Source organism: Gigantopelta aegis, chromosome 8 (genome assembly GCF_016097555.1).
Source record: "Gigantopelta aegis isolate Gae_Host chromosome 8, Gae_host_genome, whole genome shotgun sequence".
In the NCBI taxonomy this organism is placed as follows: domain Eukaryota; kingdom Metazoa; phylum Mollusca; class Gastropoda; order Neomphalida; family Peltospiridae; genus Gigantopelta; species Gigantopelta aegis.
In genome coordinates, this window is record NC_054706.1 from 77292254 (window position 1) to 77319297 (window position 27044).

The 27044-nt window shown below is 37.7% G+C and overlaps 1 protein-coding gene across 1 annotated transcript in view; it reads left to right on the forward strand.

Moving 5' to 3' along the window:
- Positions 1-5027: 5027 nt before the first annotated feature.
- LOC121378656 (paladin-like) overlaps positions 5028-27044 on the forward strand; it is a 141459-nt gene continuing 119442 nt past the window's right edge. The window contains exon 1 of the mRNA XM_041506930.1: positions 5028-5110. Coding sequence (XP_041362864.1) covers positions 5053-5110 — 58 coding nt within the window. The 5' untranslated portion in view covers positions 5028-5052. The remainder of the gene's footprint in view (positions 5111-27044) is intronic.

Here is a 27044-nt window from a genome sequence, read left to right on the forward strand (position 1 = left end):
ATTTCTTTTAACACTTAACTGCTCATCTGTGTATATTTATATCATTTTTTAAAGCTGTGTAACTATTTGTTACGTATGTTCCCCAGATGCCACCAGATGGTGGCCATGAGAGTGAATAAAGATATGTTCTGTTCTGTTCTGCCATTTTGTTCCAACCTTTGCCTTGACTTGGCAGACCTTTTGCAGCGTCAACGTTTGTTTATTAGTGTTGGAACTCCATCAGTGAATATCGGCGGTTTCATTGCATCAAATATCGGCGGTTTCATTGCATCAACTGTTCAACTTTCGATTATACAATCATAATATCGAAAGGATTAGAATTATGTGGGATCATAGATCTGCTGTTACGTTCACTCAACTTCGTTAATTTTATCTTCAACATCAGTTTCAATGCCTGGTTTCTTTATGCATGCATGAAAACTATTTCAAACCCCAGTAGATTGCACGCGTATTTTATTACCTAGAACGTGTGAATAATTACGGTGGGTACTGAGTGTGCATGTCGAGTCTTTCATTTTCCTTGTGCACATCTATACTGAATTCCATAGACATCGCACTTTTCCGGTCTATAGTTGTAAAATGGATATGAGAATTGACAATCATTCTGAGAGTACTGCTAAAGCAATACATGTCCCCTACCGTGCCCAACAAATTTCGTATCTCCTAAATTCAAGGGTCATAACTCTGTGAAAAATTAGTAAATCGTCATAAAAGTCAAACGATCTGTAACAGTACATGATAAAGCAATACACACAATTTTAGCTCAATATCCCAAGGCATTGTGGGGAAAAACCACCCGGAAAGCTAATTTTCGTATCTCCTAAGTTCAAGGGTCATAACTGTAAAACATTTTTAGGTAAATCGCCATGAAAATCAAACTTGATCTGTAACAGTACATGATAAAGCTATACACAAAATGCCAACTCGACATCTCAAGGTATTGTGAAAAACAAAACCCCCGGAAAACTATACAATGATACATTTAACTTGGGTATTTTTTTTATATAACTGAATGTATTCTGGTAGGCAATAAATAGACCTTAAAAATATATACAAGGGTTAGAGTTATTATACCTGATATCACCATTGAATTTATTCTAATGAGCTCTGTCGTATGCAAGTTTTGATTTAGTAAATTAATCTGGGAGTGGCACTCCACTTTGTGGCAGTGCAACTGTATTTTGTATATTGTCCAGTAATGGATCTCCTCGGGAGTGGCTGTCCTATAGACGAGGCAATGGATAGAGATTCATGGAATCAACCAATACTTTTCCAAATTCCCATTCAAACTCTGCATTGTGCAGAGATACGGTCTTGATCGCGGATAACGTTCTTGTCCAAATTTCAACAGCAGAGGTGGGACGTAGCTACGACTGCTGTCATGATGCACGATCGCCTTAGGATCGACCCTCGTCGGTGGGCCCAGTGGGCTATGATTCATTGCAGCTCTATGTTCAACATCTGGGTGTATGTACTATCATGTATATGGGATAGTGCATGTACTCGATCCATTGCCGAGCATCGAAGAAAGAAGCCTATGGAGTGGCATCAACGGGTTTGTGATCGTCTTCTGGTTTTTGCAGCCTGTTGATAATGTGTCTGTATCAGAATTTGTCAACAAGTTTTAATTTACAGTGCTTTCTACCCTATCACACCTCGTGGAGATACTAAAACACTCCTTAACTATTCACATCGCCACCAATACACACATTTGCATGTTTGCCTCTGTAATGTGCTTCTACAAAGAATTAAGAGACTATGAAGAGTCTAAAGTGTCATTTGTCCGCGACTCGGCCATCTTGGTAGACTGTGTAAAGCGCCATCTGCTGGGCGACACCGGGGACCGAGAGATAAACACCTCCATCATATGGGGAATTAGTGACGATGAAGAAAAATCAATGTTTCTCACTTATATTCACTGCTTGAAGGAATGATGGAAGACCCGGTTTAGTAATGAGCAAATTTCCAATTCATGACTTGCTAGCCATTTGGATGGTGCGAATTGACCCATTCACGTCGTGTTTACGGTGATAGTTCATTGAATGCAACTTAAGACATTACAAATCGGTTTGCTTCTTACTGAAAAATAAATAGTATGTCCTTGAAAAGATAAACCCTGACCTCAATTTTGTTTTTTAATTACGCTGTTTTGGTGGTGGAGATTAATTTAATAATAAAATGTATTCTCGTAAATATATATATATATATATATATATATATATATATAATTTAATAATAAAATGTATTCTCGTAAATATATATATATATATATATATACTGAATTAACTTCCAATTTACTATATTTTTGTTTTTGATACTTTATGTACCGATAATTAAAGGGACATTCCTGAGCTGCAATTTTTTAGATGTTATCGACAGAGACTTTGTAACGATTGTAATTAATTATAAAATATATTTTTATGCATAAAATATTAGTGGCCTTATATTAAACGTGTTTCTGATCGTTCTAATATTTGCATTAGGTTAAATTTCATTTTATTTCCTAAAATATATTTTTTCGTACGAATTTATTTGAAGACGAAATCCAGGACCAGAAATACATTTAATATACAGACACGGATATTCTAAACAAGAAACTATATTTAATATGTAAGTTTAATCGTAGAACTATTTTATTAGTCGGAAATATCTTATAATGCAGCAAACTCAGGAGTGTTCCTTTAATATACAAATAAACAAACAAAACATAACAAAAACACCAACCCAATCATCCCCCCAAAACGGGATATTTCCCCGATGCTGTTACGTACTGTGGGTGATTTGGAAAGAAAATAACCTTTTTATTATTTAAAATAATGCTATGTCTTTTAGGGTGGGGTTGGGAGGGGGGGGGCATGGTTACATATATTGATGTCCATTGAGAACGCAGTAGTCACGTTTGTTGTTGCAAAATGGATATGAGAAGAGATAACACATTTGACTAATTTTGCATAATTGGATTTATTCTGGTACACAACAGATAACTAAATTTTTTTAAAAAGGTCTGATGGTGAGGGATAGATTTAGTGTAGGGCTTAGTGTTAGGTTTAGGGTCTAGCATACAGCTGCAGCAAATAGCCGACCTCGAACCTCGGATATCGGTGCCGTCCTATCAAACCGGAAGTGCTCTACCACGCATTCGGCAGATGTGTGTGTGTACGATGTTGTCCGAGTGAGAAGGTAAAGCGCTCGCCTGATGAGCGATCGGTCTAGGTTCGATCCCCGTCAGTGGACCCATTGGGATATTTCTCATTCCAGCCAGTGCACTGACTGGTATATCAAATGTGCTACCCTGTCTGTGGGATGGTGCATATAAACGATATCTTGCTCTCTGAGACCAATCGTCAAAATTACCAAATGTTTGCCATCCAGTAGCCGATGATTAATAAATTATTGTGCTCTAGAGGTATCGTTAAACAAATTTGTTTTTTGCCGCTGTTGCAATGAGTTGTAGGATCGACCCCCAGCGTTTTCCCGTTCTAGCCACTGCCACATGGGCTGGTCCATCAATGGCAATGTCATGTGTTGTCATGCCTATAAGAAAGAACATATATTCCTTGCTGTCATTCGGTAGGAGTTGCCTATGTGGCAATAGCGGGTTTCGTACTCTCTCGACTAATAAAATACCACATTAAAACAAACAAACCCCCACCCTTTCTCCAAACAAAACCATTTTAACAGATTTTCTATAAATGTGAAACGATAATGGATTATGTGTAGCATAAAACAATTGAAATCAATGTAAATTATTCCCCTGCGTTGTAATGATGCATTGCAGCCCTAACCGAGGATGACGCATCGGAACGTTTTGTACTTCTTTACTACGTCTGTCAGTTAAGGCCATTCGGTATTAAATGACATTTAGCGTCATCACGTTAAAGGGACAGGCCCTAGTTTCTAAACACTAAGGTATATTCTTTCACTATTAGAGCCGTTTATGATCACTGAAATTAAACATTACTTATATTTTATTGTTTAGATTAACCATTTCTGTACAACCGAAGTGTTTCTGATCATCCTGTTGTTTCTAATACTACAAAATGCTTTTTTTTTATATTTTAAAAAACGCACGTGTTTTTGAGAAGTAGCGGTTATTGATTCGAGTTATAGTCTATTTTTTAAGGAGATTTCCCGGTTTTAACGTCACAGACTCTTCTTTCACTCTGTCGTAACTTTGTTACAGGTTTGTGGAGTAACTAAATTTAGTGTCCATTTTTACGAGCTGAAACTAGGGTCTGTGCCTTTAACTTCGTAGGCTACTCTATAAAAAATATACAACCTTACCATATCTTTTAATGTTATATTTAACGCATAGTATACTTGTTAGTTACATCTTTTTAAAAGCAAACTTTTATAAATATTTAACCTACGTTTGTGAAAAATAAAAATCATTCTGACGTATAAAACGACATTGTTTTGCTCGTTATGCAACTGACCATTTTGTTGACAGGGATTAAGGTTGGTAAACGCATTACATGATCTAAAAACAATATTTCTTCCATAGCTCATATATTACTTGTTGTTTTGGCATTTTATATTAAATGTGTTTTTATCCAACCTAAGTGTTCCATCATTCCTTTCACTCATTCAAATCAAATGCTGTATGTAATATGTAACTGACGTCACTTAATTAGCATATCCCTGTCATATTAACAAACCCAGTCCAGACAACCGTCATAAAAAAGCTAGTTTTGTTTGATCCTAACGCCTTACGAATGCATCTGACTGAGTTTTTAAAATTTGACCATTTACAAAACAAAATGTATATCTGAAAGGTAAATGATAATTACATTGCATACGAAACCAAAACGATGGTGCCACAATGCCATATCGTCGTTTAATATTTAATCTCGTTATGTTGATGTATTATAATTTTGTTGAAATGGAGATATTTGATTAATATATCTGGTGGAATGATTCACTGTATGAAATATTCAGAACCTGATACGGATACCTGAGCGTGAAACGTTGACATTCCTCCATATAAGGCGTTCTGCGAGGGAATCGTATCACACGGCGCGGAGACCAGCTCGTCGACCTGTAGTGGGAACTATGCAGTCGAAGGAAGCAGCCATGATACAGCATAGATGGTGGACTTTAATAAAAACAGGTAAGGTTACCTTTTAGATTTTCAGGGACATAGTTAGCCTAAAGTAAGGGGGAGGGTGGGTGTGTGTGTGAAGAGGGGTGACATTAAAACATAATATGGACACATTAATATAGTGTCTTCTTCGAATTGTTTGGTTACTGTTACACTAGCAATGTCCACAAACTACACACAGTAGGTCTATATTAGCGAGTAAATATGTCTGATACGTGTGGTAGAAACAAGATTTTGGGGGAAAAATTATTTTGTCATTCCTTGAATTTGCGTTCTGAAATAATTTTAAAAGAAGCCCAATTCCTTGTGAAATGCAAGGGGGTGCAACCTCCCCCCCCCCCCCCACCCCCCCCCCCCCCCCCCCCCCCCCCCCCCCCCCCCCCCCCTCTTCCCTCAAACTTCGAAACAGCCTCATTTTAACAGATTAATGGTTTGACTGGCTGAGTTCGTTACAGGGAGTGTCATATCTTAAGTAAGACATATTTGTGTACTTTTAGCACATTGTGAGTGCCTCTTTTTAAAGTTGTGCTAGTGTATAGTTGTATAGTGGGTGGACGTATTATAAAGCGTTGTGGTACTGAGACTAGATTTCTGTATGTCTGGAGGATCCTTCTGTCGGGCGCCATCTGTCAATCCAATATGAACGATAAAACCATTAACACATTACAAACGTTTTTCTGGACAAGGTAGAACGTTTGTTTTGTTTAACGACACCACTAGATCACTGATTTGTTAATCATCCGCTACTGGATGTCAAATATTCGGTAGTCTAAAGGATGTTTTAACAAGGTCGTGACTGCTACCACGAATGCTTATCAGATGCATGTCTGTGGGAGGACGGCCACTCCAGATGACTACGTCCTTCTTGTAGGAAGACTGCCACTCCTCAGGACGCTAAATCTTAAATGTAGAATAGCTATACATTCTACTTTGTAGGAGTACTAATATATGCATGTCTGTGGGAGGACGGCCACTCCAGATGACTACGTCCTTCTTGTAGGAACACTGCCACTCCTCAGGACGCTAAATCTTAAATGTAGAATAGCTATACATTCTACTTTGTAGGAGTACTAATATATGAGCCCGTGTTTATCATGGCGCGAACGGGCACAGTTCAGTATATCCAGCTTACCAGCATGAATAGCCATTCTTGGCCAGCCATATTACTGGATCTTGCGCTGATTAAACAAAATGATGAAACATAACTTCGTTTTATATTCAATATTCGAAATATTCCTACGTGGGGTCTCACCAGATTTCGGGACGTTATTGCTTTTAACGTTAATGCTATTCCAGAATTCACAAGGTAGAGGCAGTAGGAACCGCAATTATTATTTTAAGTCTGTCCTATCTTTTTCTCTAGTTTCTGAGTGTTAAGTATAGGAACAATTACATAACATACCTTGCTATTTTACAAATTAGCTCACGTGTGATGCGCCCGTGTCACTTGTGTGTTGTCAAGGACATGGATTTGACTGAGAATCTAGTTAGTAGAAACCTAGTGTAAAATAACAAGGGGTCAGAACAAAGAATCAGGGCGAAGTAACATAGAGTCTTCTCCAAATAGACAAAAAGAGCAAACTAAAAATGGCAGCTTTAAACTAAGACGTAGCACATTTTCGTATTGTTCTAACCCAAAAAGAATACCCCAAGGAATACTGCAGTTAAATGGATTTACATTATATTTTCCCAATGTTTGATTTAAAAAAAACCCAATCATCTAGCTACTATTGTTTAGCAGAAAGTGTTGAAGACGAGATTCACTTTTGTCAGTGGATGTTGTTTATCTAAACAAGCAGGTGCTGTTTTTCTTTCTCTGCAACCAAAACAGCACATCCAGCTGCAATCTGACATTGACTACACAACTCGATCATCGTCTACAACACACCAGCCTCCGAGATATTTACACAAACAACACATTCTATCTGTCATCGGAGCCACTCTGTCGCAAAAGATCAACGAGGAAGCAAAGATTGGTGTGTTTTTTTCATAGACTTAAATTGTATTTTCACCAGTGGAGATTGTTTCCTTAAGGCAGTTGGTTTGTGACATCAAGTATCAAGAGACTGCTGTCAAACAGCTTATCAATCACTATCAACCAATCATCGTTGTCGTTACTGTGATGTTTGGTGACGTCAGAAAGTCTGGATGACATCTACCAATAAGGAGTCAGGCTAGAGATTTTCGAAGCTATCTTAGCGCTTCCAAATCGTAAAACGGTCGTAGGTTGTAATCAGTGGCGTAGGAAGGTGCCAACGTGTATGTGTGTGTGTGTGTGGGGGGGGGGGGGGGGGGGGGGGGGGGGGGGGGGGGGGGGGGGGGGGGGGGGGGGGGGGGCACACACACATATATATATATATAAATATATATAAACCATTGCGCCTGCTACTGGATCAAAAAGGGGGCACATGCCCCTTCACACACACACACACACACACACACACACCCGCTTCCAACTCAAGTGATAACGTCACTTCAGCACATGTCATAGTGACGTTAAACGCTTATCGTAACACCGAAGCGCTAAGTAGGATCGAAAATATGGACCCAGATTACTAGTCAAAAACAAACATTTATATATTTCTAGTCCGTCCCATCCTCCTTCGAAAATGTTTTTAGCAAATAATTTTAATTTGGTTTGACATAAGAAAAAAAAAGTAAACGTGTTTTGGAAATAAAACATATTAGTTTTGTGTGCAATGTAAAAAAAAAACCATCGGCTCAGAAATAAATAACTTGTGTTGTAAATTTTATAGTATAAAAAATGGCGTTCCCTATATTTATGAGAAGTCGAAGTTTGGGATTGCATCATTGTGATTTAATCGAATGAAGTTTCTTCATGGTACTTACAACAAATAATAATAAGAAGAAGAACAATAAATAAATAAAAACGGGTATCATTAGAAGTGTGACGTGCATCAGATGATCCCACCAAGACGTTGTTTTGAGCCGATAGAGACATTAGGATGATTAAAAACTCATCAGAAGAATATAATTGAATATTCTAAACAAGAAGTTGCAAATGTTAGCCAGACGTATCGTACTATCCTATTAAGAGATATGTGTAGTTTTATAGATGTTATTTTTTTGGGAAGGGAAATGGGATTTTGAAGTGAACAGAAATACATCAAGACAAATGGGGTTTACTATGCAGATGAGTTGAAAGTGTTGCGACATCATATTAAAAGTAAATGTCGCGGAAAACGGCAGAGTGGTGTCACGCTCCTGCATGACAATGCGCCAGCTAACACAGCTCTGAAAGTTTCCATTTCTGCTTCATACTACTTCCCCACTCTCATTATTCATCTGACCTTTGACTCTTGGACTTTCTCTTTTCTAAACTCGAGTTATGGAGAAGGAACACAATGTTGTTGCAACTATCACCTCATAGCTACCGTTGGAAACTTTAGAGCAACGCTGCGCTAAATATTGCTTTACGGACGTTTCGAATATCTATAGATATATGTCTCTCTTTTTCATTAAGAGGGCGGGACGTTGCCCAGTGCTAAAGCGTTCGCTCGATGCGCGGTCGGCATAGGATCGATCCCCATCGGTGGGCATATTGCAATATTTCTCGTTCCAGTCAGTCCTCCACAACTGATGTAACAAAGGCTGTGGTATGTATTATCCTGTCTATGCGATGCTGTATATAAACGATCCTTTGTTTTTAATCAACAGCGGGTTTCCTCTCTTTTAACCGTAATTAAAAGTATTTCTTCCTTCAAGTTTCCTTTATTTAATAATACACATGCCCCTCCGTCAAACTCTGCACAGAGGATCGGCCCGTCACAAAGTAAGTTTTCAAAATATTTCACTTTACATTTATTGATTATATGCTACGATAATTGATTGGATTATCTAAATTTCCTTTCTTATATATTTCGCATATTATTAGTTTACACAACTTCGTATACCAATTCCCACAATATCGTCAAACTCGTTAATAAAACATGACACAATGGATGTTGAGTAAACATTTATTACACATTCTAATGTTTTTTTGCTTTAATTTTTCATGTACAAAAGTGCACAGTGTTTTGCTTTCGTCTACTGTTTTATCCGAAAGGTCATCTTGTACATAGATATTGTGGAATCTCATACAATATTGACTTCTTCCTGGAAATTCAGCATCTCTGTGGAAGTTCTGTAATATTCAAACCACTCGGGGTTTTTTTTTTTTTTATATGCTTTGAGACATTTTATGACAATTATCCTGCTTTAAATGCATTTCTATACATTGTATCAATTCTATTCTTCACTTCTTTCAACTCAGTTATCACTTTCAAACTTTCTTCCTTGTTATTTAAAGAAAAGAATCACTTTTTTAATGTCTTGATATATATTTGACAACAAGTCTTTCTTGTAAGTTACTTTTACTATTATTCTAGACTACTAAGTGGGATGCGCACATGGCACTGAAAAGAATTTTGTTTTAGTCAATTTTCAAATCTATAGAGTACGGTATTTCCTAAAAATATATTTAAATAAACAAAATTCCATTAGCCAAATAATATATGCCTTAACAACTTTGTATAAATAGTGGCAAATGGCCAGTTTGGCTATAGGCGCCTGAGCCCTGTTGCTGTACTTATGGCGTTTCGTTTTACTGCAATGTCCACTTCTATTTCACCATATTGGTTATTGTGTCATTTTAAATGACTAACACGGAACGCCTTCATGTCGTTATCGTTTTATATTCGGCGAATAACAACACTGACCCAATTTTCAGACATTCATCGCGTTCGGTTTCACATATGTCTCTTCTCAGCATACAGTCTACAACATCCAATAGAATTTTAAACATATAGTCCAATAAACATTTTTCTATACTATCGATTTTAGAAGAGTGCTGGAACTACTGGCGATAGGCGAGCTTGTCAGTGATGATAGAATCGTACACTATATGGTCCTCATTTCACCAGTGTCAGACGCTTGTTGTATAAATAGTAACAGTCCAATAAAACAGAGATTCCAGATGATGGAATCGTACACTATATGGTCCTCATTTCACCAGTGTCAGAAATGCACCCGGGGGAAGATGAACAAAAGAATATCGGCCTCCCCTACCCAAACCTCAAATACTTGCTGCTGGTGTAACTTGTACTTGGTGACACTAAAAGGAGGACACGAAGGACCCCGTCAACAAACATCAAGCCGACCAACCCGGAACAGCTGCCTTGCCTACCAGTGCCAAATACACAATTGCACGAGTCTTTCCCTGGGTTGTCATGCCACGACCAGAAGCGGTCAGGCCCTTTATAAGGGCCCTATGGGCAACCTAGGGAGACAACCAGCGACATAAAGGTCTATAATTAACGAGCTACTCTCGATTCACTAATATCAAAACCTATGCTAGCTCAGCCATTTACCTTTCGACTGACCGTTCAAAATTGCGCACCACTTTCTCTTTGGCATTAACGGCTCCATTCAAAATTCCATAGCACCACCCCCACCCGCCTGCTACCGATTCGGTCGGGCTGCTGGTGCTCCCTTGCACCTGCCAGTGCAGGCGGTCCCTCTTCTCCCCTCCCCCAACCTTTCCTGTCATGGAAACAGCTTGTTCTGAATGTGCACGTAAAACCATATGACATGACATGACCAGTGTCAGACGCTTGTTGTATAAACAGTAACAGTCCAATAAAACAGAGATTCCAGATGATGGCATCGTACACTATATGGTCCTCATTTCACCAGTGTCAGACGCTTGTTGTATAAATAGTAACAGTCCAATAAAACAGAGATTTCAGACGATGGAATCGTACACTGTATGGTCCTCATTTCACCTGTGTCAGGCACTTGTTGTGTAAGTAGTAACAGGGCAAGAGAACAGATACTCCAGATGATGGAATCATACACTGTATCATGATCCCCATTTCACCAAGGTCAGACGCGTGTTGTATAAGTAGTAACAGGCCAATAAAACAGAGACTTCAGATAATGGAATCGTACACTATATGTCCCTCATTTCACCAGTGTCATGCACTTGTTGTATAAATAGTAACAGGCCAATAAAACAGAGACTCCAGATGATGGAATCGTACACTGTATGGTCCTCATTTCACCAGTGTCAGGCACTTGTTGTATAAATAGTAACAGGCCAATAAAACAGACTCCAGATGAAGGAATCGTACACTGTATGGTCCTCATTTTACCAGTGTTATACGCTTGTTGTACAAGTAGGAACTTGTTTCAGACCAGTAAAACAGCTGTCCTAGACTCATCATACACGCAGTTTTAAAGCGACAATCTCGCATCACAGATTATAATATCAGTTTCTAATGCAAAGTACCAACACAACTAAAGCTGTTATAAATTCACAGTCTCAACCTCACGATAAATCATTTACTGATGCAAAATACAAAGCTATCTACAGTTTTAATAAATCACAGTCTCACCATATCACATTGTAACATAATTTACTGATGCAAAATACAAACACACCTATAGTTTTAATAAACTCACAGTCTGACCTCACTATGTAACATCAATTACCAACGCAAAATACAAGCACACCTACAGTTTTAATAAACTTACAATCTCACCTCACCATATATCATTTAGTGATGCAAAATACATACACACCTACAGTTCTAATAAACTTACAATCTCACCTTACCATATATATCATTTACTAATGGAAAATACAAACACACCTAGTTTTAATAAACTCACAGTCTCACCTTACCATGTAACATGATTCACTAACGCAAAATACAAACACACCTACAGTTTTAATAAACTCACATTCCCACCACATTATAACGCCATTTACTGATGCAAATTACAAAGACGTCTGCATTTTTACTAGTTGTGTGTGTTATGCTATCAACTGTGTTTTAACTGCATTCATAGCATATTCAAACCGGTCGTATAGGCCTTTTTTCAGAATTGGCTCCCGGACTAGTAACATTAACGAGTGAAGAATGGAGAATAGCGCATTATCCCTCTTAAAGTAACTCTTCAACATATGTCTTAGATAGACAGCCATGTTGAGTGCTAGTGACAACGTGCTTGATCATCATTATCTTCATCATCATCATTTCCATCATCGTTGCGCACCTACAGATGATAAGTGCTACTTTAATAGCGTATTTACATAATACTTTATTACAGATGCGCAAGGTCGTCTGGGAAAACTCATGAACATTTGTCAAAGTCATCAGAATTCCACGTCGCTGTACTCAAGTGCTTTCGAATTTCCTTCTTTTTTCTTTTTCTCTTCCTTTCTCTTTTTTCTTTAAAAAAACCCCAACCTTTGTATTGACCTTCTCGTTTATTTCTGTAGTAGCATCATCGTTTTGGAACAAATGACAACTGCATTGTGTTGGGTTAAAGGCTCTTTAATGGCTGACAAGTTTCCATTTTTATATCACCCTGTAACAATATAATTAAAATACAATATAACAATACATTCATTATACATATATAAATCTCAGGATACACAATACATAATATTCCATCATTTAAATAATAGTATTTAACATGACATGACATATTAAAGTAATTATTGCATAATACAAAATATGTCTTATGATTACAACAGACATAGTTATAATACATATATACATAATATACATTATCACTCACATGTCCAAATAATGATTTAACATATGTCTCCATTATCACAAATTACAATACACAAGATATTATCAATCATGTGAAATATATACATGTCCTGAAATAAGAATTATATTATAAAAATACATATACAAATATATTACATACCAAGTATGTGACACCAGGGCAAATGGAACTGGTCACACTTAAAAGGATTGACGTAACTGCATAAAAGAATTACAATAATAAATAACTACACAGACACGTTATGTTTCCTAAAATATATAATAAAATACAACAATCTCTAAAGTGTTCATCACCACAAACATACACACTGCATTCATACTAAATTATGTTTATCACATATTTAGATACAGATTAATCAAATTACTGATTTAATAAGAATTAATATTACACTGTACAGTTTATAACGTTATACAGAAATATATAATAATTACTTGTTGTAAAGCATGATTTAGTCAATTACATTTACATTAAAGTATATGTTATTATAGTGTAGCCGAACAATAAATAACCTAACTATAACTAACCTTAAATCTTCTCTAGAAATATCTTCCAATAAATTGAGCCAAAAATGAAGTATTAACTCCAGAAGAGCAAACTATAATGTGGACCACAATACCAGACGTACACCAGTATTTAAGGAAACAGTGAACTGTAATAAGCTATCATTTCAGATAAGAACACTTAAACCACATCAGCTTACACTGTACCCAAGCTGGAAACAATAGGACAGGCGCGGCGCATGGGTGATAGTGCTATTGTTACTAAGTTGTGCAAGTGTCATACATGCTTGTGCAATTTGTAACAAGCCAAGATACCTGAAAATAGTAATCAACTTGTCATTAAGAATAAAATAATTAAAGGTACACAATCTGTTGTAATTCATTACCTGTTTATGGAAATAAAATAATTAATTACATGAAAACAAATAAAACCAATGCATTAATATAAAACAACAATTATATACAAATATCCACAAGTCAATATTATTACATTTCTTTTTCTTTCTTTTTTTCTGATGATAAATACAATTCGTACATTACGTACATCTAGAAAAATGAAGACTTCTTCTTGAGGAAAAGAAGACGATTTGCCTTGGTGTGTTAAATAGATCTGTCCATTACTCTCCAGTAGAAACATCCTCACGAGTCGCACAGCCACACTGAGAGGCAGAACTCGACACGTGGACGAGTGGTCGGCCATTTCCCATCGCTTGTTAACCGTCTTGTTACCAGTGAGCTTTCTTAATGGACTCCTCGTACACGTGTAGCTCGGAGAACTGTTGGGAGTCGACTTTAGGCTGCACGGATATCGACCGAGTGCGGTTATCTAACCACTTGTCCTCCTTCAACTCAATAAGGCTTGGTGAAGTTCAATTCATGCCCACTCTCTATTTGCGCGCCTGATGAAAGTTCCAAGTGACAATTTTCTTTTCATGTCGAACAGGGGTTAAGTTAACTTCTACCTAACGTTAGCTGCCGTCAACTTTCTCATTTTAGAACGTTTCCAAAACGGCTTGTATGTTAGCTAAGTTCGGCCATACAGAGCGGGGGGAAAACGCTCGCTAGACAGTTGTGTTTGTGTGTGTGTGTGTGTGTGTGTGTGTGTGTGTGTGTGCGCGCGCGCGTGTGTGTGTGTTACGCTTAACTCGAATGTTGGCATTGCCCGTTATCGCCGAACGGAGGCCCACTAAGATAGTTTATTCTCTTGTATTCCCTTTACTTTTAAAACCTAGACACCATAACATTACAAGTAATATATAAAATATTTTCTCGTCTAAATATGCTTCCTTCTGTGCATATTTTAAGCAACGGCATATTGAAAACCACTTTTCATTCTCTATCTCTTTCATTTTATTTCACACATTCTTTTCATTTTCCAATCAACTAACATTCCATAATGAACAAAGAGCCAACCGCATAATTTGTTACAGTCAGAATCGCAATTAAAACGAACATTTGCGACACCTGGCGTGTCATTCCGATGTGGTAATCGATTTTGTTTCTTTCTGTAAGTATTATAACTACATGTATCTCCAATAAATTTATTGACTATTTTCGTTTCTTTTCGTATAAATCGATTCTGATCATGGTTTATATATGACTTAATTTACACGTGCATGTGATGATACATTCATAGTCTAATCGTTTTAAAGCGATGGATTCTAGCAAACAACGGTTCACCAAGGCAAATGTTTTGGGTTCGAATCTTAATCATCACACGTGGGCCCGATTTCTTGTCGATGTGTAACAAACCTGTGAAAAGTATTGCGTCATTTATGGCTGCCAGTATTACAGATGATGTATTGCGTTATTTATGGCTGCCAGTATTACAGATGACATGCTGAAATGTATTGCAGTTTGTGCATGCTGCTTTCGCACGTGCTTTGTTCTGGATGGACTGATAAGTTTCGGCCAATGGGAGACCGCTCTATTGTAGTGAGGGAGTATAAATATAGCGAGCGACGGGTGGTTGGTGCTCCCTTGCACCTGCCAGTGCAGGCGGCCCCTCCTCTCCCGTCCCCCCCCCCCCCCCACACCTTTCCTGTCATGGACAGGCGTGCGCTACAACAGCTTGTTCTGAATGTGCACGTAAAACCCTATGACATGACAGGACATGTGGTTGGGACCTTTTATTTTAGAACGACCATCAAAATTGCGCCAAATTTCCTTCATCAAAATGCGCACCCATTTCCCTTTCGGCTTAATCCTACAGGACATTCCAAATTCCATAGCACCATATCACCCTCCGCCTGTTACCGGCTACGGTCGGACTGCTGTTGCTCCCTTGCATCTGCCAGTGCAGGCGGTCCCTCCTCCTCCCACCCCCACCCTTTCCTGTCCTGGAGGAGGAGCCGATCGAGGCAGGCACTTGTGCCCAGGACAGGCGTGCGCTACAACAGCTAGCTCTGAATGTGCATGTTAAACAATTTGGTCTTGGTCTTGATGATCGGTGTCTTCCACTGGGAACAGGTAATTAGGTAATATATGTCGGGTAATTGTTGGATAGGTGTTAAGTTTATTGAGGTTGGGAGTGGTTATTTCTTAGTGTAGGATTTGTGTATTGTATTACTTACTTGAGATTGAACACTGTGAATGTATAAATCACTGAGCACTACAGTTGAATTTAGGTTTAGTAAATATTAATATCTCAGTTGTTGTTTGTGTTTTTATTTCTGTGGCTATATATTATGATTTAGTTTGGTTACGGCAATCTGATGTATAAATACGAATCTGCGTGGCTGAACGCCCATGAGGGAGCCTCTATCTGCTGTCCACATTCAATTGTTTAAAGTTGATGAGGAACTGACGCTCATTCTTGGTCGTTCCGTCCTCGTTGATGTTATTGTAGGTCTTGGACGGTTGCATATGCTTCAAATTTGAGACATTTAAACTTTAGCATACGCTCAGATAAATTATATTTATTTTGAATCATCTATTTGTCAGAAACAATTTCTCTTGCAAAAATCATTCACTGATTTTGATTGGATATCAAAACGGAATTATTAACGTGGAATACAAAACTTTCAGCTGATCCAAATCCATACATGTTTTTCATGAGAATATCCAGTGAAGGTTGAGGCATATCCGCCCTGGTTTTGAACCCTGACCTCGAATATCCAATGAACGTTGAGGCATATCCGCCCTGGTTTTGAACCCTGACCTCGAATATCCAATGAACGTTGAGGCATATCCGCCCTTGTTTTGAACCCTGACCTCGCAATTGGTCACATCCACGGCGACCACTTGATGGTCCATCAACTCGAACTCGAACCAAAGATCGTGGTTGAGAGGTCAACGAGACGTCGTCCCGTAGTGTTTGTAAACGAATTTGTATCGACGTGGTACGAATCATTTCTCATCACATTCAACCGTTTGGTACGCCAGTGCCCCCACTTAGTGTTAAAGCAATTACATTAATTTTCTCTTCTGTGTTCACGTTTATGCTTGATTATGTAGATATTCAAATTTTCTGTGCTTAAATTCTAAAAACGATTCATCATTTTCTAAAACGAGACAGCAATCGCTCGAGGGAAACTTTTGCCATTATTTACAAAGTCTTCTGATTTCTTTGTAGAAATGGAACATGAACAATATAAAGATATTAATAGTCGATTTAGGCCTACAGGCTTGCAACATTTACAAAAAGTGGTCTTGGTGCCCTCAATGGCGTACGGGCTCGGGGGTCCGGAGGCGGGCTTGGTTTTGGCCCATTTATTCATATTAGCATTACTACCAAACAGTTATATAGGGGTGCAAACTAATCACTACGCATTTTAACATGGATTACAACTACTTTTGCTGGTAGAATGATGAAAGTACATTTTGCCCTAATGTTTTTATCTATTGTTTTTGCCCGAATTTGAGGATTTACTCCTGCACAAGGGCGCATTTGACCCCCCCCCCCCCCCACACCCTTGAAAAAAAATGTATTTGTTTAAAAAAATTTATTGTTCCCCAGCTCATTCTGATAGTGTCAGGGTTGAGGTGCCCTGATTAATCGCCATACAAAATAGTAATTATAATACTAGAAAGCTAAATACTAAAAATGCATGACTTGTACATTTTTGTAGTATACTAAAAAAAAATGCTAATAATAATAATAATAATAATAATAATAATAGTAGTATAGATGATCATAACAGTCATAATACTACAAAGGTCATGCACAAAAACCCGTTTGATTCCTGCTACATGCCCCGTCCCCAATAATAATAAACATAAAATAAATAAAAATAAAATAAATAAATAAACAAGAGTACTGTAGGTAGGAAGGAAAACGTTTTATTTAAAAAAATGTTTTTTCCCAATTTCGAGCTAATACGGTATTTGCTGAATAATATTCCAGATTATTATTTTAAAAACTGTTTCTTTGTGTTACAATGTATACTCTAAGCAGCATGATTAATAATTTTCTTGAGTAAAAAGTCCAAATTTCGTTCAACGATAATCTGTAATTTAATCACCAACCAAGTCTAATACTATACTGTAATATTATTAACTATGATGACACTAAAGGAATAATATAATTTGTTTACTGAAAAAAACCCAAAAGAGTTTAATATTAAATCTGACAAAGGCAGGGCTTGAACTAAGAAATTAAAATATGACCCTTTTTAAATAGCAGGGCAAAAGAAATATGTCTTGCTAAACAATAAAATATGGCCTGCTAGAAATAGGAATGTTGGTGTATGAAAAATTAACACTGTCAGCATGTTTTTTGTTTTTGTTTTTTTAATGCTGATCATTAATCACGTATGATCAACGTGTAGAAATGTTGACAGAATGATTGGTTTTGTGTGTGCTGTCCAATTGTCTTGGTGCTCCCAAACATTTCCTTAAACCAAAATCACCTTGCCCTGAATTTTTTTAAAAATTCTACCACTGTTTATCACTGTTAGGATTGCAAACTCTTTTTCTTCTTGTTTATAGCTGTAAATATAACCACACCGTCCCCAGTCTCACCCTTCGCTACGCCTGCGGCGGTGTATCAACCAATTAAAGAGTTTTCTAATTTATTGCGTTCAACTTCCCATTAAATTGGTAAAATTCACAAATTATCGAACAAACTGTTCCAAACAGAACAGTAGCAAAATAACACTATATTGTCTTGAAAACGCGTATCTAGGCATCTATATTTTAAACTTTTCCTAAGGGGACATAGCCCCAGACCCCCTAGATATATCGCTCCCTTCAGGAGCTCGATTCGTTTACCGAAGGCAAACTCAAAGTTGCTCTTTTATAATTTTTTAACCCCATCCTTTTAAAAATCCTGGATCCGCCCTTGTTTAAGATATTGGAAATTATTTTGTGGCCTTGTCATTGTGATACTAACTCTTTTTTTTTCTTGTAACAGCACAACTGGGAAAAACAAACATATTTTTTGCATATATGTGTCAAAATTGTCATTATACCATGTTTTCAGCGTACCTGACCATTCAAAGTTTAAAATGTCGGATATGACATTGTAACGTTCGTTAATAAAACAAAACAAAAACATAACCCCAAAACATTATGTTGAAGTCAATGAAGTTTAGAGTAGTAGTGTTATCGATAATGTATGTTAAAAACGAGAATAACAGCATTGCATTATAGAGTATTCTTCAGCTATAAATATAAATGCAATTTTAAACTTTAAAGGGCACGTTTTTGTTTGTGTGATATGTGTGGGTGAGGTCTTCATGTTCTTAGGCGGAGAAGAGCATAGCCACCTCCCCTCCCTCAACTCGGTACGGCCCTGCCTGCTGCCCTTGACTACTTGCTTGAAACCTGTCTTATGTGCAAGAGACGTCAATAACATTATTGCATTACGGTGCATAAGTGTGTTAAGCCGTAACATGTCCCTTGAGGTATTTACCAATTCTTTGATTGCAAAATTAGTCGTATTCCATTGCTTTATCAACCAGGTGAAAAAATATATTCATAGGAAAAAAAGATAACGCCTTCAGATATGTTTTTGATCTGCTTTATTTAATAGCAAAGAACTCTGTGCACTAAGAGAATTCAGTTTTGTTGAATGTTTGGTCAACGTCGTGTTTTGTCGAATGTTTGTGAACGTCGTGTTTGGTCAACGTCGTGTTTTGTCGAATGTTTGTGAACGTCGTGTTTGGTCAACGTCGTGTTTTGTCGAATGTTTGTGAACGTCGTGTTTGGTCAACGTCGTGTTTTGTCGAATGTTTGTGAACGTCGTGTTTGGTCAACGTCGTGTTTTGTCGAATGTTTGTGAACGTCGTGTTTTGAAGAATGTGTGTCACTGTCATGTTTTGAAGAATGTACGTGGACGTCATAATTTTTAAAAAGAAAAACATACGTTATACTCTGAATAATGTATATAATAAACGTCATAATTTGAATAAAGTACATGAATGAATTTACCTGAACTGTATGTTTTGACTAAAGTATCTGAACATTATATTTTGACGAATGTACTTCAACTGTATATCCCCTGCGTGTGCTGTAACCTCACCGTGGTGCAGGGGTGTAACATTCTCTTTGAGAATGGCCAATACAGCACAAATTGAAGTTTAGAGTAAAATTCGGTGTCCGTAAAATTCTGTGATATTTGTATTTGTATTTTTGCACAGTTCTTTACACTGTTTTTGTTTAAACCTTGAATTTTTATATTGATGTTGATCATCACTTTATTTATGTGCATTACCATAGTTTGACACCCAATAGCCGATGTATTTTTCGTGCTGGGGTGTCGTTAAACATTCATTCATTCATTCATTCAACTGTATATATATTGAAGAATGTACCTGAACTGTACATATTGAAGAATGTACCTCAACTGTACATATTGAAGAATGTACCTCAACTATACATATTGACGAATGTACCTGAACTGTATATATTGAAGAATGTACCTCAACTGTATATTTTGACGAATGTACCTGAATATTATATTTTGACGAATGAACCTGAACATTATGTTTTGACGAATGTACTTCAACTGTATATATATTGAAGAATGTACCTGAACTGTACATATTGAAGAATGTACCTCAACTGTACATATTGAAGAATGTACCTGAACTGTATATATTGAAGAATGTACCTGAACTGTACATATTGAAGAATGTACCTCAACTTTACATATTGAAGAATGTACCTCAACTGTACATATTGACGAATGTACCTCAACTGTATATATTGAAGAATGTACCTCAACTGTATATTTTGACGAATGTACCTGAATATTATATTTTGATGAATGAACCTGAACATTATGTTTTGACGAATGTACTTCAACTGTATATATATTGAAGAATGTACCTGAACTGTACATATTGAAGAATGTACCTGAACTGTACATATTGAAGAATGTACCTGAACTGTATATATTGAAGAATGTACCTGAACTGTACATATTGAAGAATGTACCTCAACTTTACATATTGAAGAATGTACCTCAACTGTACATATTGAAGAATGTACCTCAACTGTACATATTGACGAATGTACCTCAACTGTATATATTGAAGAATGTACCTGAACTGTACATATTGAAGAATGTACCTCAACTGTACATATTGAAGAATGTACCTCAACTGTACATATTGAAGAATGTACCTCAACTGTACATATTGAAGAATGTACCGCAACTGTATATATTGAAGAATGTACCGCAACTGTACATATTGACGAATGTACCTCAACTGTACATATTGACGAATGTACCTCAACTGTACATATTGACGAATGTACCGCAACTGTACATATTGATGAATGTACCTCAACTGTATATATTGAAGAATGTACCTCAACTGTATATTTTGACGAATGTACCTGAATATTATATTTTGACGAATGAACCTGAACATTATGTTTTGACAAATGTACCTCAATATTATATTTTGACGAATGTACCTCAACTGTATATATTAGACGAATGTACCTCAACTGTATGTTTTGACGAATGTAAGTGGACGTCATGTACGTGAACGCCAGGTATGTCTGCATGGTTGTATTTGTACGTGCATGCTTGAATACCTAGGGTTCCATCATATTAATTTCTATATAGTGTTCGTGTTTATATCTAATTAAGTTTTAAGCATGCTGCTCTGGTTATACAGATCAGCTATTCGGGCTTTTTATCCAAAATATTAGATGTTAGTGATTGGTTCTTCTTCTTCTTCTTCTTCTTCTTCTTCTTCTTCTGCTTCTGATTAAGAAGACCTCGACGCCAGCAGTGTCAATGGGCGACTCCGTCCACTGAAGGTCATCTCTGGCCACCTACAGCTTCTCTGGTGTTGCTGTCATGTAGTGGCTTACTGGTGATGTAGGTTTCTGCAGTCCTCGATGACATGTTCCGTTCACTATTCCGCATCTCCACAATGGAACAGGAGTGAGGAGGTGCCAGTTTGAAACTCTTGTGCGCGTGTTGGTTCACAGCTTGTTGTGTCAATCTACTGTCGGAATATGATAACGACTTGCTTTTGTCAGGTCATATTCATCTATCGTTTTAGGAGCTCTATAGACACACTTGATGAGGGTCTTTGGTTCGTCAGTTATACAAACATTCCCAGTTCTTCTGCAGCACCCAATTTTGCCAGTCTGTCTGCATTCTCATTTCATGGAATACCACAGTGAGCTGGTTCCACTGTAACCTAACCTAGCTTCCACTCCTGGCATGACCAGAACCTCTGAGAGTCTGTCGAACTTGGTGTTTTTCAGAGCCTGGAGGACAGAGACACCATGTGTAAGGAAGTCGAACTGTGACCTGTCTGATGCTCACTATGTTGGCAGTATGAATGAAAGCCACCATTTCTGCGGTATAGTTTGTGCTTAGTGGTGGCCGCAGATCACAGTTATCTTCCCATTTGGTTGTCCAAAGTCCGGAAATTTGTCAGCGCATGTAGTCTGCTGTTTGACTGTGAATATTTCATGGCAGACAGCTTTGAAGTGGCAACTATTTGACTGAAGTTGACAGGGCTTCCCCAATGTTTGTAGTTTGTAAACATGCGCAACTTGTTGACATTGAAGACTTGTTTGTGGTAATTCAGGCTTATGCAAAAGCAGTGTTTTTTTGTGTATGTGATGGTACATGCTCTTAATTTCTTTTCGCCTGTGGCGATATTAATTGTTTTAGAAGGCCGTGTGCAGTTCCAAATGCACTTAGCCCAGATGGGCAATTTGTTACGTAATACCTTCGCGCGATCGGGCATTCCAATATGCACTTAGTCCAGCTGTGGAGGCCATGTGGCCAGTAGTTACGTAATACCTCTGCGAGTGCGGTTTTTACAACCGTGATTTGGCGAATGGCGACAGCCAGTCTGACGATCAGAGAAAAATATACTGACTCTGGGAGAGGTGGAAATATCAGATAATACGTGAGGTACCGCCTTGTACCCCAAGGCGATTTTCGCTGTCTCTGAGAGTTGTGAATAAATAGCTAGGGTTTAGAAATATCTGGGAGAACCAAAAAAGGAAGGCTTCCCGGGAACGTTAGTCCGTTTGGACTTTGGTAAATATATTATTTCTGCTCTGTTGTATAACCTTGATGTGACTGATGTGACTTTAAATATTTTAATACTGTATTATACCAATATTCTTTAGACAGTGTCTTCGGTCATCTGACGAAGTAAATCGTAGACTTATTGTTCTAACATTATACGAGTATTTGGTAATATAAAGCTTAACCAGTCATCCTAGAGGACCTAGGTAAACTGTAGGTTATTGTCTTTATTGTGATAGGTACCAGTATTAATTCTGTGTTACAAGGTTACTGAATGAGTAGTTAGGGTTAATTAAAAATTAACCAGTTAGGAATAGTGTTGTAATTCCTTTATTAATTAAGTTCCCCTGGAAGCGTTTCTCCATTATCACACGTGTGTATGTTAGCGTTTCTCAATTATCACACGTGTGGGTGTTGTGTCACGGTGAAGTGATTACCATATTGTGTAAACTAGACACCTAGAGATTAACTAATTAAGTGATCAGTTCTGGGTTGTTATTATTGTTGTTATTAATTAACTACTGCGGCAGTACATTTGTCAGCGTAGGTTAATACAGATTCCAAAGTGTATTGTGTTTTGTTGTGTTTTCTAGTGAACTAAACGTGCTATAATAATATATACTTTATATAAGATCGTATCTCTGATCATACCTAGAGACGAGCCACAGCGGGTATAACTGCCTGTTACAGAGAGATCTAATAGATATACAGTTAGGAGAGATATTTGGACAATCGTGTTTTATTCAGTTACGGGTATTATAGAATCCCCGTGACAGTGTAAAATGGATGTACTCCGGCCAGGTTTAGTGGGTGTGTTTGTTTAAACCAATATCCTGGAAGAAAGAGCTGGACAATAAGGGCTGTCCTTTTCAGGGTATGTTTCCCCCAGGCAGGGAAATGTACATACAAAAATCCATGGGCCTGCTGATAATAATAAAAATGTTATAGCCACTAACGCTATATAGAAACTGTGACGGAACATGCTCGTATCTTTTCGCCTGTGGCGATGTTAATTGTTTAGAGGGCCGTGTGCACTTGGTTACGTAATACCTCCGCGCGACCGTACCCAATAATACACACCCAGACCAGGTGTGGAGGCCATGTGGCCAGTAGTTACGTAATACCTCCGCGAGTTCTGTTTTACGACCTTGTATTTCTGGCGAACTGGTGACAGTATGTCTGGTCATCTAAGAAGATATATCGACTCTGGGAGTGGTGGAAATTCACATGATAGGTGAGGGACCGCGTTGTGCCCCCAGGCGATATTCGCTGTCTCTAGATTTTTTGAATAAATAGATAGGATTTTAGAGATATCTGGGAGAAACATATTGGAAGGCTACCAGGGAACGTTAGTGGTAAATATATTATTTCTGCTCTGTTGTATAACCTTGATGTGATTGATGTGACTTTAAATATTTTAATACTGTATTATACCAATATTATTTAGACGGTGCTGCCGGTAATCTGACGCAGTAAATTGTAGGCTCACTGTTCTAATATATATAAAGCTTAACCAGTCATCCTAGAGGACCTAGGTAAACTGTAGGTTATTGTCTTTATTGTGATAGGTACCAGTATTAATTCTGTATTACAAGGTTACTGAATGAGTAGTTAAGGGTTAATTAAAAATTAACTAGTTAGGAATAGAGTTGTAATTCCTTTATTAATTAAGTTCCCCTGGAAGCGTTTCTCAATTATCACACGTGTGTGTGTTGTGTCACGGTGAAGTGATTAGAATATTGTGTAAACTAGGCACCTAGTGATTAACTAATTAAGTGATCAGTTCTGGGTTGTTATTATATTGTTGTTGTTAATTAACTACTGCGGCAGTACATTTGTCAGCGTAGGTTAATACAGATTCCAAAATGTATTGTGTTTTTGTTGTGTTTTCTAGTGAACCCAACGTGCTATATTATACATACTTTATATAAGATCGTATCTCTGATCATACCAACGAGCTACGCGGTATAACTGCCCGTTACAGAGAGGTCTAATAGATATACAGTTAGGAGAGATATTTGGATAATCGTGTTTTATTCAGTTACGAGTATTATAGGATCCCCGTGACAGAAACATATAGCGTAATTAATTGTGGTCTGTGGCCTGGTTGGTGATAAAGAAGCCGTACATGTTAACAACATCGAGGTGGGTAGTCCCTGTAATAACCTAGCCACAATGTGGTCTCGACACGTTTAATCAGATTCCGGATTCCTCTCAGATTTCATTGAGAAAATTAATGAAGCCAAACAACAGTTATTAAAATGAAAACATTGTATGGCTTGGCAATTGATTTAATATTGTCGAACATTGCAACTTCGGTTTAAAATGTGAAATAGCTGTTATACTAAATATCGTGTGCTCTTTGGTGATCAGATATTAGCTGTGCTTTGTTGGATTTTACTTGCATTACATAGTGTGTTGTCTACAAAGCTCTTTATTTTGGTATATTATTAATTTTTGTAGGGATGTTATTTAAGTATAAGTATTAGTCAGAGAAAGAATAGTACGGTAGAATACCGATTGGACCCTATTTGTTAGTAGTTGTCTACAACATATTCATTCATAGCTAACACATTTCGTTCCTCAGTGGAACACATTACCTCGTGGTTTGAATGTACTGAGGGGCTGTCCGGTTTGGGGCTACAACGATCGTCTGAGGTGCTATGGTCGCAGGATCTATCATTCTCATTGGACTCAGGATCCCACCCAGTGCCGAACGACAGATATAGGATAGTTCGAGGTATGTGCTGTTCTGTATGTGGTAAAGTGCATACGAACGATCCCTGGCTGTTTCAGAAAGGAGTAGCCTGTGTGGCAGCATTTGATTCTCTGTCTGTCTGTCTGTCTGTTTACCTACCTACTTACCTTTCTATCTATCTGTTCGTCTGTTTGTCTGTCTCTCTGTCTGTTTACCTACCTACTTACCTTTCTATATATCTGTTCGTCTGTCTGTCTGTCTGTTTACCTACCTACTTACCTTTCTATCTATCTGTTCGTCTGTCTGTCTGTCTGTCTACCTACCTACTTACCTTTCTATCTATCTGTTCGTCTGTCTGTTTACCTACCTACTTACCTTTCTATCTATCTGTCTGTCTGTCTGTTTACCTACATACTTACCTTTCTATCTATATGTTCGTCTGTCTGTCTGTTTACCTACCTACTTACCTTTCTATCTATCTGTTCGTCTGTCTGTCTGTTTACCTACCTACTTGCCTTTCTATCTATCTGTTCGTCTGTCTGTCTGTCTGTTTACCTACATACTTACCTTTCTATATATCTGTTCGTCTGTCTGTCTGTCTGTTTACCTACCTACTTACCTTTCTATCTATCTGTTCGTCTGTCTGTCTGTCTGTCTACCTACCTACTTACCTTTCTATCTATCTGTTCGTCTGTCTGTTTACCTACCTACTTACCTTTCTATCTATCTGTCTGTCTGTCTGTTTACCTACATACTTACCTTTCTATCTATATGTTCGTCTGTCTGTCTGTTTACCTACCTACTTACCTTTCTATCTATCTGTTCGTCTGTCTGTCTGTTTACCTACCTACTTGCCTTTCTATCTATCTGTTCGTCTGTCTGTCTGTCTGTTTACCTACATACTTACCTTTCTATCTATCTGTTCGTCTATCTGTCTGTCTGTTTACCTACCTACTTACCTTTCTATCTATCTGTTCGTCTGTCTGTCTGTCTGTCTGTTTACCTACCTACTTACCTTTCTATCTATCTGTTAGTCTGTCTGTCTGTCTGTTTACCTACCTACTTACCTTTCTATCTATCTGTTCGTCTCTGTCTGTCTGTCTCTCTAAGTGTTCTAAGTGTCGAAAGAACCATTCTCTTATATTAGACAACAAATAACCGCAGCAATGGCGTAGGAAGGTGCCAAGGGGGTGGGGGGGGGGGGGGGTAAGGGGCACACTTTTATATTTACACACTTTTACACTATTATAAACCAAATATAAAGCAAAATACGCCAGTGCGTAGTTTAGAATATGCACAGATACTTGTTAAACAAATATTATTTTCTTTTCTTTCCCTTTTCTTCATAATACATTTCCTGTTGGTTCACGGCAACACTAAGGTTTGTCATCGTGCACTGTAAAACAAATTATGTATGGCTTCAATGTATAGACTATTGTATTATGTTGTTGATACTTCAAAAACTTACAAAACAGACGAAGGTGTAAAGTAAACTATTGTGGATAAGACACTATGGCTTTGGCGAGCCGCGATACTTGTTAATAAAAGATGAACAAACGAGAAGTATCGACCACGGAGCAGATGTCCTGGAATCGATGTAATAAGATATTAACCGCGTCGAAGACGCTGACATTTACACAAGCAAAGCCAGCCCTGTACATCGTTCCTAGATCATTAATTACACAGTGTTTAGCAGTACACACATTT